We start from the raw sequence: 16,118 nt of genomic DNA, 5'->3' as shown, positions 1-16,118 counted from the left end.
GTACTTAAATATCTTTGGCGCATGCGCCTTTGGAAGTAGATTGTGCTTCGTTTGCGCATGCGCAGATAGAAGTATGGTACGCTACGTTTACTATCTCGTGCGTTGACCCAGGTGGGGATTGTCAGAATTAGGAGAAAGTAAACCTTGAGACGTGTGGCCCAGAAATTGGACCCTAGTTGTGCGGTAAGGAATGTAGGTAGTGGACACTAGAAGCTCTGTAACTACTAACGCATGCTACAATCTTGATTAATAACATCAGCTGTAGGTGAGTAACCACTTAAGATTTGTATCGGTTTTGCGGCCGCGGAGAAGTTTGTAACAATTTGTTTTATAGGAAACTGCGTTCAAGTTGACTTTCAAAACTAAAGTGTACCAATCAAATCCAGAAGTCTAAAGCAATTACCGCATTTACAGTGATTCGAACCTCTGCACTCGACACTGAGCGGGTTGTACGTCGGCAGTGGGTCTCTAACCGCTAGACCGTCGAGTTTCTTAATTTATGTGTGTATTTGTTACAACTGTACAAGCAAATTTTCAGAAACTATTTGCACAATACTCTGAAACTAAAGCCGTAAGGAATACGCTAAATGTATATTAAAAAAATTGTGAATTTAAATTTTGATTGTTAGGTGCATTCTGGGATGTTTCTTTCGTACTCCGGTAGTAGATAATACGTAACAATTTTTGGTAATATCTCATCCGTCAGTATCCTTGTTTTCTTTATTGCTGATGCGGCAGGCTTATGTGGCGAGAGTCGTGGCGGGAGTTATCACATCCTCTTGGGTTTGTCAATTTGTGAGTACTGAAATGTTTTTCGATTAGTTCAAGCCCTTTCAAAAAGTATTAGCTTTTGAATATTTACAATTCTTGACGAAGAATTTTTTTTTCTTCAAGCAATCATAATTAGTATTAATTTTGGGGTCAGCAATTGCTAACTAAAACTCTTACTGTTAACAGTTCCTACTGAAAATAATTGCGTCGTCTTAATGTATGAGGTTGATGTAATTAAGTTATGACTTTTAATCTCTAAAATGTCCTGTGTACTATAACCAGTATCTTTGCAATGTCTAGTACATGTAAGACTCTCTGTGTGTTATTTTCTTATCACTTTTCTTGGTGCCAAGGTGGCCAGCATTCAACATAGATTATCCGGGTTAAAACCTTGGGAAGACACGTCCCGGATGTTCAAAATTGGGAAATGTGGCAGACGTAGCTTGTTGGATTTTTTTTTTGTGGGTACTTAAGGTCCCCTCCTACTTGGGCACAAATAGGGTGTGCAGAGCTTTACGAAAAGAAAAAAAGAAGAAAAAAACACGCTATTTAAAAATTGCCAAAGATATCCGAGTGAAGTCTGTTTAGGAAAAGCATTTAAGAACAGGTGATTAGTTCTGTGTTCGTATTAGTTTTTAAACTGTATTTGTAGAATAGTTAACATACTGAAAAAGCGTGTTTCAATGATAATTTTTTAAGGCATAAAATATCCGGTAAAGGTTCTTGGAAGCACTTAAAAAAAACTTGCAAAACATCCTTATCTTTATTGTGTTTAGCACTCAAAACTCATAGTTTCTTTATGCACGACAAGAAGACTGACACCAGTCCACAGCCTTGTAATCCAGGGAACTAAGACATAAAAAGGCACAAACCCGTGAGAAATTTGTCCACAGTTGAATTTTTGCACAATGGTAGTGTCGACTACGCTTAACATACCGAAATTTTGCTGCTGTAGACCTTCTGCGTACCACCAAAAACGTGCAGTTAAGTCCTAGATGACAGCGACTTACAGCAGTCAGTTAAAATGCTTTTTATTTATGCAGTTTTTTAACGTGATGTCTCTAAAAACTTACCAAAATAATCTATAAACGATTGTTTGCACAATGTTTAAAAATATTCCGAGTGTTTAGATTAAAGATAAGATATAAATCGATTAAGTAATGAAATAACAATGTGGCGCAACGGGTAAACGTTGGACTCTTATATTAGGAAGTACCTGGGTTGTAATCCCGGTCCATCAACTATATTTTGATTCTACGTATATTCTTAAAATAACTACAGACAAATGTTGGGACTGTTTCCGAACTGCAGGCCACAGTCTAAGCCTTTCCCCGATTTTCCTGATCTCTAATGACCTTGTTATCGCAGCGACGTCAAACGTAGACAACAATAAATAAACAAAATAAATAAACCTCGCTGTAGTGTGTTCCTACACTGTTTAGATTTTCTGTCTGAACAGTCACTATCCACTACGCATGTAGTCACTTTATCGATATATAACCCGAAATGAGTATACGTTCGTACTTTATTTACAACAAAACTCATTTCCATGATGTTGATAGCTTTCATTCGATATGACAATGCCATAATTCAAGTACTGCAATTTTCCAGGAGAAGCATTTGACAATGTTAAAGGTCTACCACTTTAAGAAAAATATATTTACAATACTGTGAATTTACTTGGCAGAGTAAATCATTAAAATGACTATAATCATAGAAGATTAATTTGAGCTGTTACCAAGCTTATATAAAAAAAATTACCGTGTTTGTTAAAAGCCAGAAAGTAACATCCATGGGGGTGACGTCATAACTAAGAAACATACAGGATATAAATTTACAAGTTGTATCAGTTGTAAGTTATGTTGTCATAACTTAGAAACATGCAACTTTTTAACGTCAAATGTTAAAAATACATAACTTAGAAAACATCATAAATTATAAACTCTTAGCGTAGAACTATTTTAACTTACAAAATTACAATTATAACTGCCTTATCTAGAAACACGTAACTTAGAAACACATATCATCGAACCACGTCAGTTAGAAACTTCATAACTTAAAAAATGTCACAACCTAGAAAATCATATTGGTGCCTGACGTCACCTAAAGTTGTGGAGCGGGCTGACCTCAGTAGCGCAGTCGGACTAACGCTGGCTTTCGGTGCGTTGGCTTCTAAATTCGAGTCCCCGGTAACACACGGGTGTGAATATCTATCGTCTAAATATATCAAATAGACATGTTAAATAAAAATAATAAATTAAATATATTTGAATAAAATATCATTTAGGGGAAATTGATGGCTCGTTAGTGATGAAAATTACCAACACGCCAAACATAAAAATAATAAGAGAAAGAAGTGAATTAAAAAAAAGAACAGGTCAGGTCATCCACCGATCACTAATGCAATCCGGGTTCGATTTACGTCGGTGTCGATCCCATATTTTCGCGAGTGGGAAACATAGCGGACGTTGCCGTGAGCCGGTGGGTTTACTCGGGGTGCTCCCGTTTCCCTTCCATCACACATTCCGCCCATAGTTTCTATTGACTCTGATGTCTACGAGACTTTAAGCACAATCCAATCAATTTCGAACATACTGGAATAATACCGCGTAGTGCAACAAAACGTCAAGTAAATTATGGGAAATCATAACAAAACTGAAGATGAATACAGTGTTTATAATATCACTATTATTATAGACACCGACAAGTCTGTGTAGGCTTGTGGAATAAAATTACATGCCAGTTAATCCTGAAGGTCTTCTTTCATATTAAGTGTTAGACCTGGCTTGGACAGTAAAGGTGGTTTTAGGGTCAGCTCTTCAATTACATTAATTTAATTAATTACAGTCACCATGAAGATCCTTGCTGTCAGGCTTCTTACAAAAAGTAGATTATAGATAATCACTTAAAGCTTTGATAACTTTTGCATCTGTTAGTTTTATTGCTGTTATAGTCCAGTTATTTGGTAGTTTTACCTGGAACGTTTTCCGGGAGTTTTGGAAATATAGACTTTAACGTGCTTTCTTCGAACTTTCACTTCTTCACTTAGTATTTTTGCCACTTATGCTACCATATTAAAAAAAATGGCGCCCAAAACATTTTTTACAATATCTCCTTTTCGACTCGTTTTATGATGAAAATAATTACGTTATAAATTAATAATAATATAACTTTGTTCTTGTAAAATGAATCGTTTCAGTGTATGAGCGACGAAAAGTCTACTCCAACTTGTGTATTAGCAAAAAAATTAATTTCCACACCACAATGATGTAGAGTAAGAGGCGCGTTTTGTTTTGTTGGTAATAATCCACATGTAACGCACTAATTACGAAATTGTCCATTCTCCTTTGCTTCGTTGTCCCTGATGGGCCAGGTTTTGCAACTTCGTCTTCAGAACCGAACTAAACGTTACAGATAGAATTTTCTTCCACGTTATGCGCTATAAGCTAGGTGCAAAATTGAAAAAAAATAACAGTAACAGCAACAGTAGGTCGTGCGCACAAGATCTGACCGCCATGTTTTCCAACCTACTGATTCACAACAGCGCCTAGGATGGTCGTGTGGATGGGATACAGGTCGTGTGCACAGAAGGAAAATGAATACATTTTATTTCTGTTACGGACGCATGTCGCAGTAACCAATGAGAGTAGAGTAGGAAGCCATTTTGGTGGGAATACAGAACTGTTCATATTTATCAATAATATTGCGGCAAGAAATTGTCGCGATATTAAAATGCTCAGGTGTAATTCCTGCTTTAAAAATAATTAATGATATTACTTAATTATAAGTCATTAGCCAAAATTGTAAATAAAAAACATGTGTCGTGGTTATAATGGTTAGCTAAAAACTTTATATAAACCTTATTTATTAAAAAGTTGAAAACACTGTGCTCACAAATTGCTGGTCAGATGTCAAGGGATGATCATTTGGTAGTTAATATAGTTACATACTAACACTCCCAACAGATGTCGGATACGTCGCGAAATTTCGTTGGTTGAAATCAACACTGTTTTCCGGCCCGAATGCCGGCTCACCCGCCACCTCCCCTTATATGTCTGCGCCCTTTTAGGGTAGAATAGGAGTCCACTTACAGATCTTATTAATACAGAGCCCAACATCTGAATTAGACTTGGAAAACAGCCTTAACGTGCTGATATATTACAACCACTGAAGGCATGCAAGAATAATATGTTATAATCCTCTACCTGGTGTGAGAACGTAAATGTTTGAACGAGTAGATAGAGACGTCAAAAGAATAAGAAGATCTACATCTTCGCCGTCAACTATTACGGAATCAAATGTAGATGAAATGCTGATTGCCGAATTTAATAGCGTGTCCGCAACTTTCTTGGCTTGCGTGACCAGTGAGTTCGCAGTTTCAAGTTTTGTCTTTCAACATCCCAATGACTTGGTTCTTGTTTGCATCGTTCCCGAGATGGTATCACTGTCTCGTCAAAACATGTGTCTGCTGAAGCAGGTTTCCGTGATCATCGGGATCGCGCCGCACATTTGGCACTACGGTCTGCTACGTCTTCTGGATATCCATCGAATACGATGATGGATGGCGTTGGATGTATATTTCGATCGAACGAATGCGAGAGCAATTATCTTTTCCTTCCATTTCTCAACGCACGTTTGTTCTTCAAATGCGCACAGTTTATCGGGGACTCAATCTAAAACTATCTGATAGTATGTTATCTCGTGGACCTTGGAGCGAATATCCTTTATGACGATCGCTGCAGCTGTGTTTACAATACGCCGACGTTCTTATGTCTTGTTGGCGGTGTTGGGTGGTACCAGGCTACCGTCAGCAATTTTTACCCTGTGTTTCGCAAGAAAACCACAAGAGATTTAATGGCAGTGAAGGCAATCAAAACGTCGTCATTCTTTTTATATTTATTGAGGATTTGTGCCTTAGTTCTTGTGTGTGGGTGGTAATAACTTTCAATTTCGGCCATCAGTTCGTTCATAGAAAACTTGACACTCTTCAGAGTTCTGCTCGAGAAAAGAGTAAATATACTGACTGCATTACAGTATCGATCTCATTGGTATACCGTTTTTTTTTTTTTTTTTTTTTTTTTTTTTTAATATTCCCAGTCGGCGGTGCTTGGTACAGTTTTCTTCAAACATGAGTTGTAATACTGTGCATCGACTGCGACCAAATCATTGACGTGCTCGAGACGCTTTACAATCGCTCGACCTCAGTCGTCATTGCGAGCTCTAGCAATTTCTGAAATGCTGGTTTTCATCGTTAATTTTCGTACGTTACACAAATAAAAAATCTGTACTTTTACAAATATTACTTGGAAAACCAGTTGCCAAGAAATAGTTTATAATAAGCTACTATAAGAAAGATATTGTACATTTGTACAACATATGGCTATAATTAGTTTTGCATCTATGAAATATGTTTTTCGAGATAATACTGAGTAGGCATTTCTTACAAAATTTGGCGCATAATTTTATAATTTAACTATGTTTCTTTCAATCATTTTTTAAACAATGAAAGAGATTTTATTTTATTGCATCATGCTTATTCATCATGCAAAGATATTCAGAGAACGGAGGACTGGGACAACACCAAGCATAAATTCTCGGTTAAGAATCCGAATCCGGTATTACTGCGAACACTATTTTGTAGTGATACACAGTTGTTTTCATTTACAAAGAAAATTTACAGTGTATACACCATATTACGATCGCACAAGCGCGTCTGTTTTTGTTTCACTACAACTCCGCTATTATCTCGGCCGCGCACAGACCACAGAACTCTACGGATTGGTCAAGCATTAGTATACGGGATGTCATGGTTCCTTATGGTCAAACTCGGAAAATAAATTGTACAGTTAAAAAGCAACCAAAAAAATCATTTGTTCAAGAGATATTTCACATTTGTAATTTTTACAACTTTTCACCAACTTACATTATTAAAAACGCAACTAATTTTAGAAAAAATTGCTTGTTTCTGTTTTAGAAAACTGTTGTGTTTGTTTCGTCTTTTCGTTTGGTCGTGTTTTTGTCTCGTTTTGACTGTTGTGCTGAATTTTTTGGGTTCAATATTTTTTGTGCTGTCATCATTTGTGGGGGTTTTTTCGTTTCTCTTTTTTTTTTTTTGGAAAACTATTGTGTTTGTTTCGTCTTTTCGTTTTGCTGTGTTTTTTGTCTCGTTTCAACTGTTGTGTTGAATTTTTGTTTTGGGTTCGGAATTTTTGTGCTGTCATCATTTGTGGGGGTTTTTTCGTTTTGTTAGTCCATTTTTCTTTGTTTTTTGTCCATATTCCTGTTGTGGAATATTGTGTGGCGTTAAATCCTGACAACAGAAATTTTTGCTTAATTTGTGTTTTTTTGTAGTTTTCTTCTGCAAACATACATGTCGCACCCCCAGAATAAGACTGTCGTAACTACGAATTCAATGTTTTGAGTAAATTGGGTTTAAAAATTTGAAAGTGTCATGATAAATCAGGGTCAGCTACCTCCCTTTCGTAATTTTTGTGGCATGTGTTGTTATTGCAATGCTTTGAAGATACCTTCTAATAGACATCTGAAATTGAATATAAATATTTTAAAAAAATAATGAAAGAAGTTACAACAGTTTAACTGTTGGTGACAGGTGCAAATAAATAATTACAACCATGTTTATTATGAATAATTATTGACATTCTGGTTAGTAAAGACAACAAAAACTAAATGTTACATTTTTATTAATTACACTTATAATACTTATAATAAAAGTTAATTCAACACAACTGCAGTCGAATTTGAACATTAAAAAATGTAGATACAAGTTAACTGTCAGTGACTATTTAAATACTTCAAGTTGGTTGAATATACTGTAGTTACTATAGAGAACAAACATTAATTACACTGTCCCAAATTACACTTAAAAAACAAGTATCATCAATGCAACACATTATTGCAGTTGTTTGTAAAGAGTTTTCATCAACAACAAAAAACACTAGCTGCTCGCTTTCACATTCGAAAGTATCCTCATTGGGATTGTTGCTTCGCTGTGACTGATCAAGTGATCAGTAGTTGTTGGTAGGGACTGATAGAACTCGTGATATACACTTGGAATTATTCCATCAGTACATAATGATGAAAGGTCCTTCTTTTCAGAAGAGATGCATGGCCTTACTATGTAGGCAGGAGTGAGTGAAAAACCCTCAGAAAACGGACGACCTCTTCGACGTCGCCTAATATGGATAGATTTGAATTCGTCACTTTCAAAATCTGTCTTATAAAACAGCACATATTTGTGATCTTTCTTGACTTTTAGTACGCGAATGTCATTCCATTTCATGACATCTCCATGTTCATCTACAGTGAAATTACTTCCCATTTCTGCAGATAATGTCTTAAAGTCATGAAAGTCGGTAAAGTTCATTTCCCTCACATGATAAGGATTTCCTGTCTTTTTGGAACACTGAACAATCCCAGTCCACTGTGAAGGTACATAAACAAGACCACTTTTCAAGGCTCTCTTTTTTTGTTTTTCGATACAAGAATGCATCGAATCTCCAGCATTCTGTGTGTGTCCTACATTCAAATATTTGTGTGTAATGGATTTTACCTTCTGTAGTGTCTGGGTGGCGAACAGATACATTGTAGCTAGGAATTTGTTTTTGTTTTGAGCACAACAATTATCGCTGTAGAACATGAAATCTGTACAGTCTGTACACTTTATATATATTCATACACACACGATGCAATTTCTATTGCTCCTTTGTTTCCAGATGCCTCATTCCACAGGTAACAATAGTCATCCTTTGATGCATTGTCAAATATTGTGAAATTATACACATTTAGTCTCCTTTTATAGTACAATACAGAAACATTCCCACAAGGTGTCTGGAGTACTGACTGTAAATCAGTCACACACTCTTATTTGCTTGTTTTTGAGTGCTACTTCTACATCAGCCCATTTTATTTCACATGACATTATTTACATTTAATGTGGTTTTGATATCTATCTTCGAGCTGCACACGTTCCTCAAGACTGGCGTTATTGTATTGCTCGCCAAGTACACACTGGTCCTTTTTTGGTGTGAAAAAAACCTAAATTAAATTCGTTGTTGAACACTCTTGCATACGTATGTTCCTTAGCACATACCTCATTTGATATGCCACATTTTTCTTTATACAGTCGGTACATGTAAGAAATCGATAGGCTCCCATCTAAATAGCATCGCCTTGTTTGAGCACGTAAGTAGTGGCTTTCTATCACAGGGAAGGATTTTATGTGGCTGCGAATCCCATCTAATATAACATATTTCGGTTAATAATGGCGGTCACCAGCTGTAACATACAGTACCAACCTTCAAAATATATTTTCTCTTAACAACAAAACTGTTGTAACTGGAGTTACCACAGTACCAAACTTTAAAAAATATTTTCTTTTAACAGCAAAACTGTGGTAACTGGAGTTACGACAGTCTTTGTGTTTATACCCACTGTAAAACGATTAGATCTATACTGTGGTTTTGTTCATTGACTGATGTCCTTCGTACTTAGAGATACGACAGTTTTACTGTTCTATGCGTGTCAAAACGGTGAGTCAGGCTGCGCACTTACCTCAAAATGGCATTTTTGGGAGTTACGACAGTATTATTCTGGGGGTGCGATGTGCTAAGCAATGGCGTATGTCCAAAAGCCTACATCAAGTCATGCACTCCCATTGCACAAATCTTTCAAAGATAAATTTTTCTAATACTTTTACAAAACATAATACACCCCCGGGAATCGAACCCGGGATTCATGGTTCACCAGCCAGAAACTGCAACCACTGAGCCAGCAGATCGGTTTTGCACGATTACTGCAGTCATTAAATAAAAAAAAATCAATTTTAATGTAATCGGCATGTTGGGAGAAGATACACATAATCTCTTGCAATCTGACTGTGAAATTACTCATCTTCAATCGAGCATAATTTAAAGGTACGGCACGAAGTATTCCCTGAACTTTTATACACGTGTTAAATTTTATACATTTACTTTCAAGGACGGAGCACCGAACCGACGTGTTGCTGCGAAACGAAACGTCCCTTGGCAGTAATCAGTGCTGGTTGGATGTACGTAACTGCCAGGCCTCGGTGGACGAAGCGATGAGCGCCAATTACGCCAAAGGCAGACGAGCGCACGTGTGCGACACAGGGGTGTCCTGAGGCATGTCCGGAGGCGGCGTTGCTCAACGCATGTGTCTGGTGGTCTGTGCCGATCCAAAAAAAAAAAAAAGTCGCTTTCTCGCGTGGTATAATTAACGCACTTGAAACGCGCAGGAGAATATTTACTCCCCCATTATGCTTACCATAAAAAAATGACATACTTAAAACTCATATTTATTTAAATCCTAACCAATATTCATCTATACTCAAAATTAAGTTTTATGTGTTTTATAATTGTTATACTTCTTTACGAGTATATAGTTATTCCAAACTAAGTACAAAAATGAAAAATATATTTTAGAAAGAAATCATTTGTCCTCTTGTATGGATGCGCACGTTTGGTTCTTCAGACAGGATTATCCTTAGGACACACAACAGGTTTTTTTAAAATATAAATGGAGAAAAATCACACAAGATATAAAAAAAAATTCTAAACCAAAATTTTACAAAGTTAAGCGCGTTAGAAGGGTTTGAAACGAACACGAAGTCAACGACGAATACTGCAATACGGATAAACTTATGAGTACATTTGTTTCTAATATCTGTGTTTATATTACGTACATAAATAGTAAATACATATAAGGACGACTTTTTTTATAATATGTAAGAGAACAGAATATAAAGTTTGGGGAAGGTTTTGGCACATCAAACAAAGCAAGGTTAGGGGAATGTCACATAAACACACACACATAAATAAATTACACATTTATGGGAAAGTTTGGTGTCATTCAGTGCTTGACACAGATGAAATATTCACCTTTAAATTCAAATAAATCAGACGCTGATTTCGTTGCAGTACTTCACATGTTTAATAATGGGCTACATTTTGCGGTGATTAAGTCACAATCACGTTTGTTTATCCTCTGAAATGAATGTAGACGGTTTAAGAAAGCCGAGCGCAGTGAACAATCGACTTATATCATGCGTGTATATAACAACATGCGAGTTAAACAAAGAGCACTAAAGCAAATCATATGGAAACAATATGAACCACGACGCAACTCGGAAATCATAAACTACAGAAAACGACTCTGCTTCCAAATATACACTATTTAATATATTTCTAACATCAAAAATACCTATGACTTTGTCAATGGTTGGTTAAAAAATTAAAATTAAATAATTGCTACGAAACGAAACTCAATGAGTTTTTTTTTTTTTTTTTTTTTTACCTATCTCTAAGCATCACATTGTGTAATTATTCTTCGTACCGTTCAAAATCGCGGCAAAAAAACTCTTTTTAGCTGTAATGAAAACTCATTAATAACAAATGGTATGGATTAATATTTGAAGCATGCTATTTCTAATTCACATTTGAATTTTACTAAGACGTTTCCCAACTTAGTTTCTGTTTGTACGCAGAAAGCCAGGAAATTCGCGGGGACCGACTGAACCACTCGATTTTACAGCCAAACGTAGGAAGAAAATGCGCGAATGAAAATGCGCAGGTCCCTTAATTTCCTCTGTGTAAACTGAGGGGGACCGAATAAGGGGACTTTGCACGGTCGTCAAACTCTCACGGGTGGCGCTGGAAGCTTGCTCCGCGCCTAGTACCTGGTACCTGGTACCGATGCCCATTTTCGCAATGGCGGTAATCCGTCGGACTCGCATTGGGAAAACCCGGGATCCAATCACGCGTCAGCCATGTCGATGTGCCGTGGTTTCCAACACCGGGCAGACAGGGCCGTATGGAAGAGGTGATAGCAGGGACGGTGGGTCAAAGAGAAGGGCAAAAAAAAGGGGGGGGGGGCAATATCCCCTAGGCCCGACCACAAAGGGAGACCCGGTTTAGTTCAGATTTTTTTTTAAATTTGTAACATATTAGCTCTCCGTACACGCCGTTTGGTAAGAGTAATTTCGTGAATGGGACGGAAATCAAGGAACGGAAATATGTAACAACCACGGTGCCATCTGAGATTGTCCCCCAAATTTGTTGTATGACGTTAGTTGTTGTGAACGTTTCTAACGACTTCACTGTTGACAAGACTTTAAACTCGCATACAAAATAAGAATAAAAGCTGTGTGTGCGTGTCCACGCGCGACAGAAGTGACACTTCTTGCCTTTTAGGAATATATAAGAGATAAATTCTTAGTATTTTTTATTAAACAAGATATAATACAGAGAAGTAAGGATGCGGGAATGATGTCAAATGAGGGGGGGGGGGGGAGCCTTTTTCCGCGCTCTGTACTCTCGCATCCGTACCCTGGCACTTTTTGGCGCCTCTTTTGGCGGATTATTCCCACGTTGCCTTTAATAATACCTTTTTTTTTTCTGCCTCTTAATTATTTTTAGGCACGATGTTGAATCACGATCTCCGGCTGAATAAAACGAAAGAACAAAAAACTCCCCATCGAACATAAATTACACTTATAGACTTGTGAATAAGACTTTATAAGTCCTTTTGATATTTCAAATCACAGTGTTCACATATCAAAAATAAATTATATTTATAAAGCTCACCTCATGTGTCTGTACGTTTTTTTTTTTTTTTTTTTAATATTTTCAATTTCACTATTTACTTAAATGAACGCTACTTATAAATTTAATTTCGCTAATCAAGAATTTTTCCGCACGAATAAATAATTTGTAGATATTTTAAATTAAATAAAAGAAATATGGTAGCGTCAATCTTCAGCCGTTACGAAAACTGAGTAGACAAACACAATCAGCGTTACGAGAATTCCGTAGCATTACTGCTGCATTATTTCTACCCCTCCCCTCCTGCCAGCTCCCCTTCAGGTCGTAATTTTTTTTTCCTAGCCTAAGTTAATTCTAAGTGTGTAGGGGAGGGTCCAGGTTAGGGGAGGACCTAAGTGTGTCTCAGGCCGAAGCCTATACTCTCTACCATGCGGGTTTTTAACCATGCAGGACAAGGGCGCGTGCATCGTGTGCTATTGGGGTTTACTGGCCAGCCATGGCTGCGATTGGCGCCATGACTGACGCCCCATTGGTCGCCTAGCTTAAAAGCTAGCTAATGTGACCCAGGTAAAACCTGCATAGACACAGGGAAAACCCTGGGCCGGTTCATGCGGGGATCAAATAACATGCATTAAGCAAGCAGGTAACTACTGGACAAGAGGAAGAAGGGTCCAGGTAAGAAGAGTTGGAGGGGCTGAAAAATCAACCATGCTGGAGTTGGGTGCTTGGGCCTTGCGGCCCGCATTTAAAGGTTGGGAACTCCTGGGTTATTATTAACCAGGGGCGCAAGCGCCCCCAGGGGCGGGCGACTTCACTCGTCGGCCCAGCCACAGCTGCCCAGGCAGCCACAGTTAAAACAGAAGTGGGCAGACGAGCCAGTAAACCGGCTCGAACTGCTGGCTCTCGGAGCGAAAGGCAGCCTGACATTGCGCCATCTTCATCTTCCTTCTTCCAGTCAACAGCCAACGACCTTTCAAGCCAGGGTGTTACAACTAGCATATAGCATGCTCCGCTACGTACCTATCCCCCCTCTCCAACCATGCTGTTTTCCCATTCGACCGCTTAGCGCATGCGTTGGAGTGGCGTCGCCGCTGACGCACTCTTCTCCTCTACCGCCACGCACCCAACAATTCCCCTCGTGCGGTCGGAATTTTCGTAACGCTCGAAAATCGTAGCCCCTTCCCTCTGCAAAGAAGTTTCAACTTCATTAATTTCCTCAATTTTGAATGAACGTCGTGGCGTGGCGACGTGAAACCCGACGCTAGCCGCTCGTGACCGCTCGTTCTCCTTGGCCGACTGCTCAGAGGTCGCGGCGACTCCTCACGAATACATGCGTCCTGTTGATTGGTGCTTGGTGACCTCAGCACACACTCCACGGGCCGATGATGCATTGTTAGAAAAGAAACAGCGCCGGAGCTCTCACTAAAGCGGTTTTTGGTTTTTTAAACAGCCTAGATGCCACGAGCTTCAGCCAATCAAGTGTTGACACACGGCGACCCGCGTCGAGAGCGGTGCAGTGGTTTGGACGCTCGTCGCAAGCGTTAGAGGCCAAGGGCTCCGCCTACCTGGGCACACGATGCGGTGTTCAGAGCTTCATATCGAACCAACCCCATTTGAAAACTGCTCAACATACCCGAGTGGGGTCTAAATACTAAAAGCATTAAAAAAAAAATTGGTTGTCTGTAAAGTCGGTTTACGGACGATAGTTTAATGTGACGTCATCACAAAACATTGATGAAATTATTGCATACTTTTATGAATAAAATTGAATAATTTTTATTGAATTATCACTATTTTTTATGGATACAAAGGAGGAGTGAAATGAAATCTATAAATTAATTGATAAATTTACTTTTATTTGCACTCATTAATTCAAATATGTTTATCACTTTAACGAAGAGATTATTTTAACCATAACTTTTATACATGTTTGCTATTTAACTTCTTCCAATCTATGTGTTATTCTGTTAAGGATAGGACGATGATAGGAAAAGTAGTAAACGAATGGGAGTGTTTCAAGTTTAATGTGCCTCGAAAAAGTCAAATCTATGGTTGTTCCAATCGAGTGGAAGAGAGAGATAGATGTGGCGCAAGCGTACAATGAGCGTAACGGGACACATCGTAACGGGACAATGTGCGTAATGGGACACTTTTTCGTGCGTGCAGTTGGCGTTCATCGATTTATTAGACGTCATGTCATAAAAAATCTTGAAACTGAACTAGGTGCCCGGCCTCTCCCTCTCTACGGCCCTGTATGGATGATAGATAGATTGATGATGATGATTCTGGAACGTGGATTGGACTCCCAGTGGAAGCGGCTACATCTGCGCTGCCTGCTCGCCTCTGTGTGGGGGTCCGTTTCACGGCAAACCCCCCTCCCCTCCCCTCCCGAAACCTCGCCAATGCTCGCTTGTTTAGTAGTTGGGGGGGGGGGGGTCCGTGTAACGGCAACCCCCCTTCCCCCCCCCCCCCCCCCCACAAACCTCGCCAGTGCTCGCGGGGCGAGGCTTGACTGCGCAGTGAGCGAGACACCGTCTCACTGGAATACTGGAACACTGGAACACTGAAATCTTATCTGCTTCTCCGCCACGTGCGTCCATCGCGGGAGAGCAAGCGTCTCACATCAGCGTAGCTGCGACTGAGGTGATTTCTTTCAATAATTTATTGTCTAAGAATGGGAGCTGTTGAGAAGGACCAGATTCACGTGGTCGCAAATCGGACTGCCATTCGTGCTTTTTCATATTCTGCAGGATCAGAATATCGTTCGTTGCCAATATCGTTACCATGCCGAAGATTCATTACAATTATTTAACGTATAACGGTCTTCCTATGTGGTTTCATTACATTTAGCACAGCATGATATTAGGCAAAAAAGCTTTGAGAGACGGATACACTGACTGCAACTTATACCTGATAAAAAAAAACCGTCTTATGGAGAGAAAAATAAATTGGGGGGAGGTGGAACTAGTTTCTCAATACATGCTTCTTCCGCCCGCCCCCCCCCCCCCCCCTCACCCATATCATTCTCCTATTCACGGGTTTCTTCTTTTTTTCAAGTTTTTGCTCAACGCATCCTTGACTGCGAGGTCATTCCCAGGCGGTGAACACAGACAGGACAGGTCCTGGCCACTGCATGTGGCTAGGAGTCGTTCCAGCGCTGGCCTGGGACGGTTACGGGGGAATACGGGGAACCGTGGTACGCCGAGACCAGGTGACCCAACCCGCGTTCCCCGCCACTGCGGCCACCCCCGCTCCACGGAACACGAGCTCTCGGACGACTGCATCGCGGCCGGTCCTCGTCTGCCGAGTCGCGAGTTCTAGGGTGCAGGTCTGAATCAGTGATGGCTGCGGGTCGGTTTTTATAGTTTCATTTAAAAAAAAAAAATTAATTAGTTTGATTAAAAAAAAAAAATAATTGTATTCACTGAAGGTGTACGAAGCATATAGCTTATATTTTTTTACTAGGAACAATTTTTTACATAATACAAAATGTGCCAGACATTTCTAAGTTTCTTAACCGTGTTTGGGTTTGGATTATTTTGTCCATTTACACTTAAGGGGGAAAGTAGTACAAAAAAAAACACTAATAAAATGAAATTAAAGCACATGTGGTAGACATAGTATATCCAATGGGCTACAGGAACTTTGTATGCCACTTACTGGGTGTTCACGAGATCTTATTTCAGGGTTGTGCACACGGACTGTCGACTTGGGGGGGGGGGGGGGGACTACCGCCTCTTGTGTGACGTCACACCGACGCTCTTCGTT

At 39.3% G+C, this 16,118-nt stretch overlaps 1 protein-coding gene across 1 annotated transcript in view; it reads left to right on the top strand.

The window, feature by feature from the left end:
* The first annotated feature begins 622 nt into the window (after positions 1–622).
* LOC134542265 (retinol dehydrogenase 12-like) overlaps positions 623–16,118 on the top strand; it is a 100,117-nt gene continuing 84,621 nt past the window's right edge. Inside the window, exon 1 of the mRNA XM_063386383.1 lies at positions 623–795. Within this exon, the coding sequence (XP_063242453.1) occupies positions 743–795 (53 nt within the window). The 5' untranslated portion in view covers positions 623–742. The remainder of the gene's footprint in view (positions 796–16,118) is intronic.

Source organism: Bacillus rossius, assembly GCF_032445375.1.
Source record: "Bacillus rossius redtenbacheri isolate Brsri chromosome 4 unlocalized genomic scaffold, Brsri_v3 Brsri_v3_scf4_2, whole genome shotgun sequence".
Classification (NCBI taxonomy): Eukaryota; Metazoa; Arthropoda; class Insecta; order Phasmatodea; family Bacillidae; genus Bacillus; species Bacillus rossius.
Note: the sequence above shows the minus strand (reverse complement) of the source record. Positions and strands in the feature narration are given on the sequence as shown.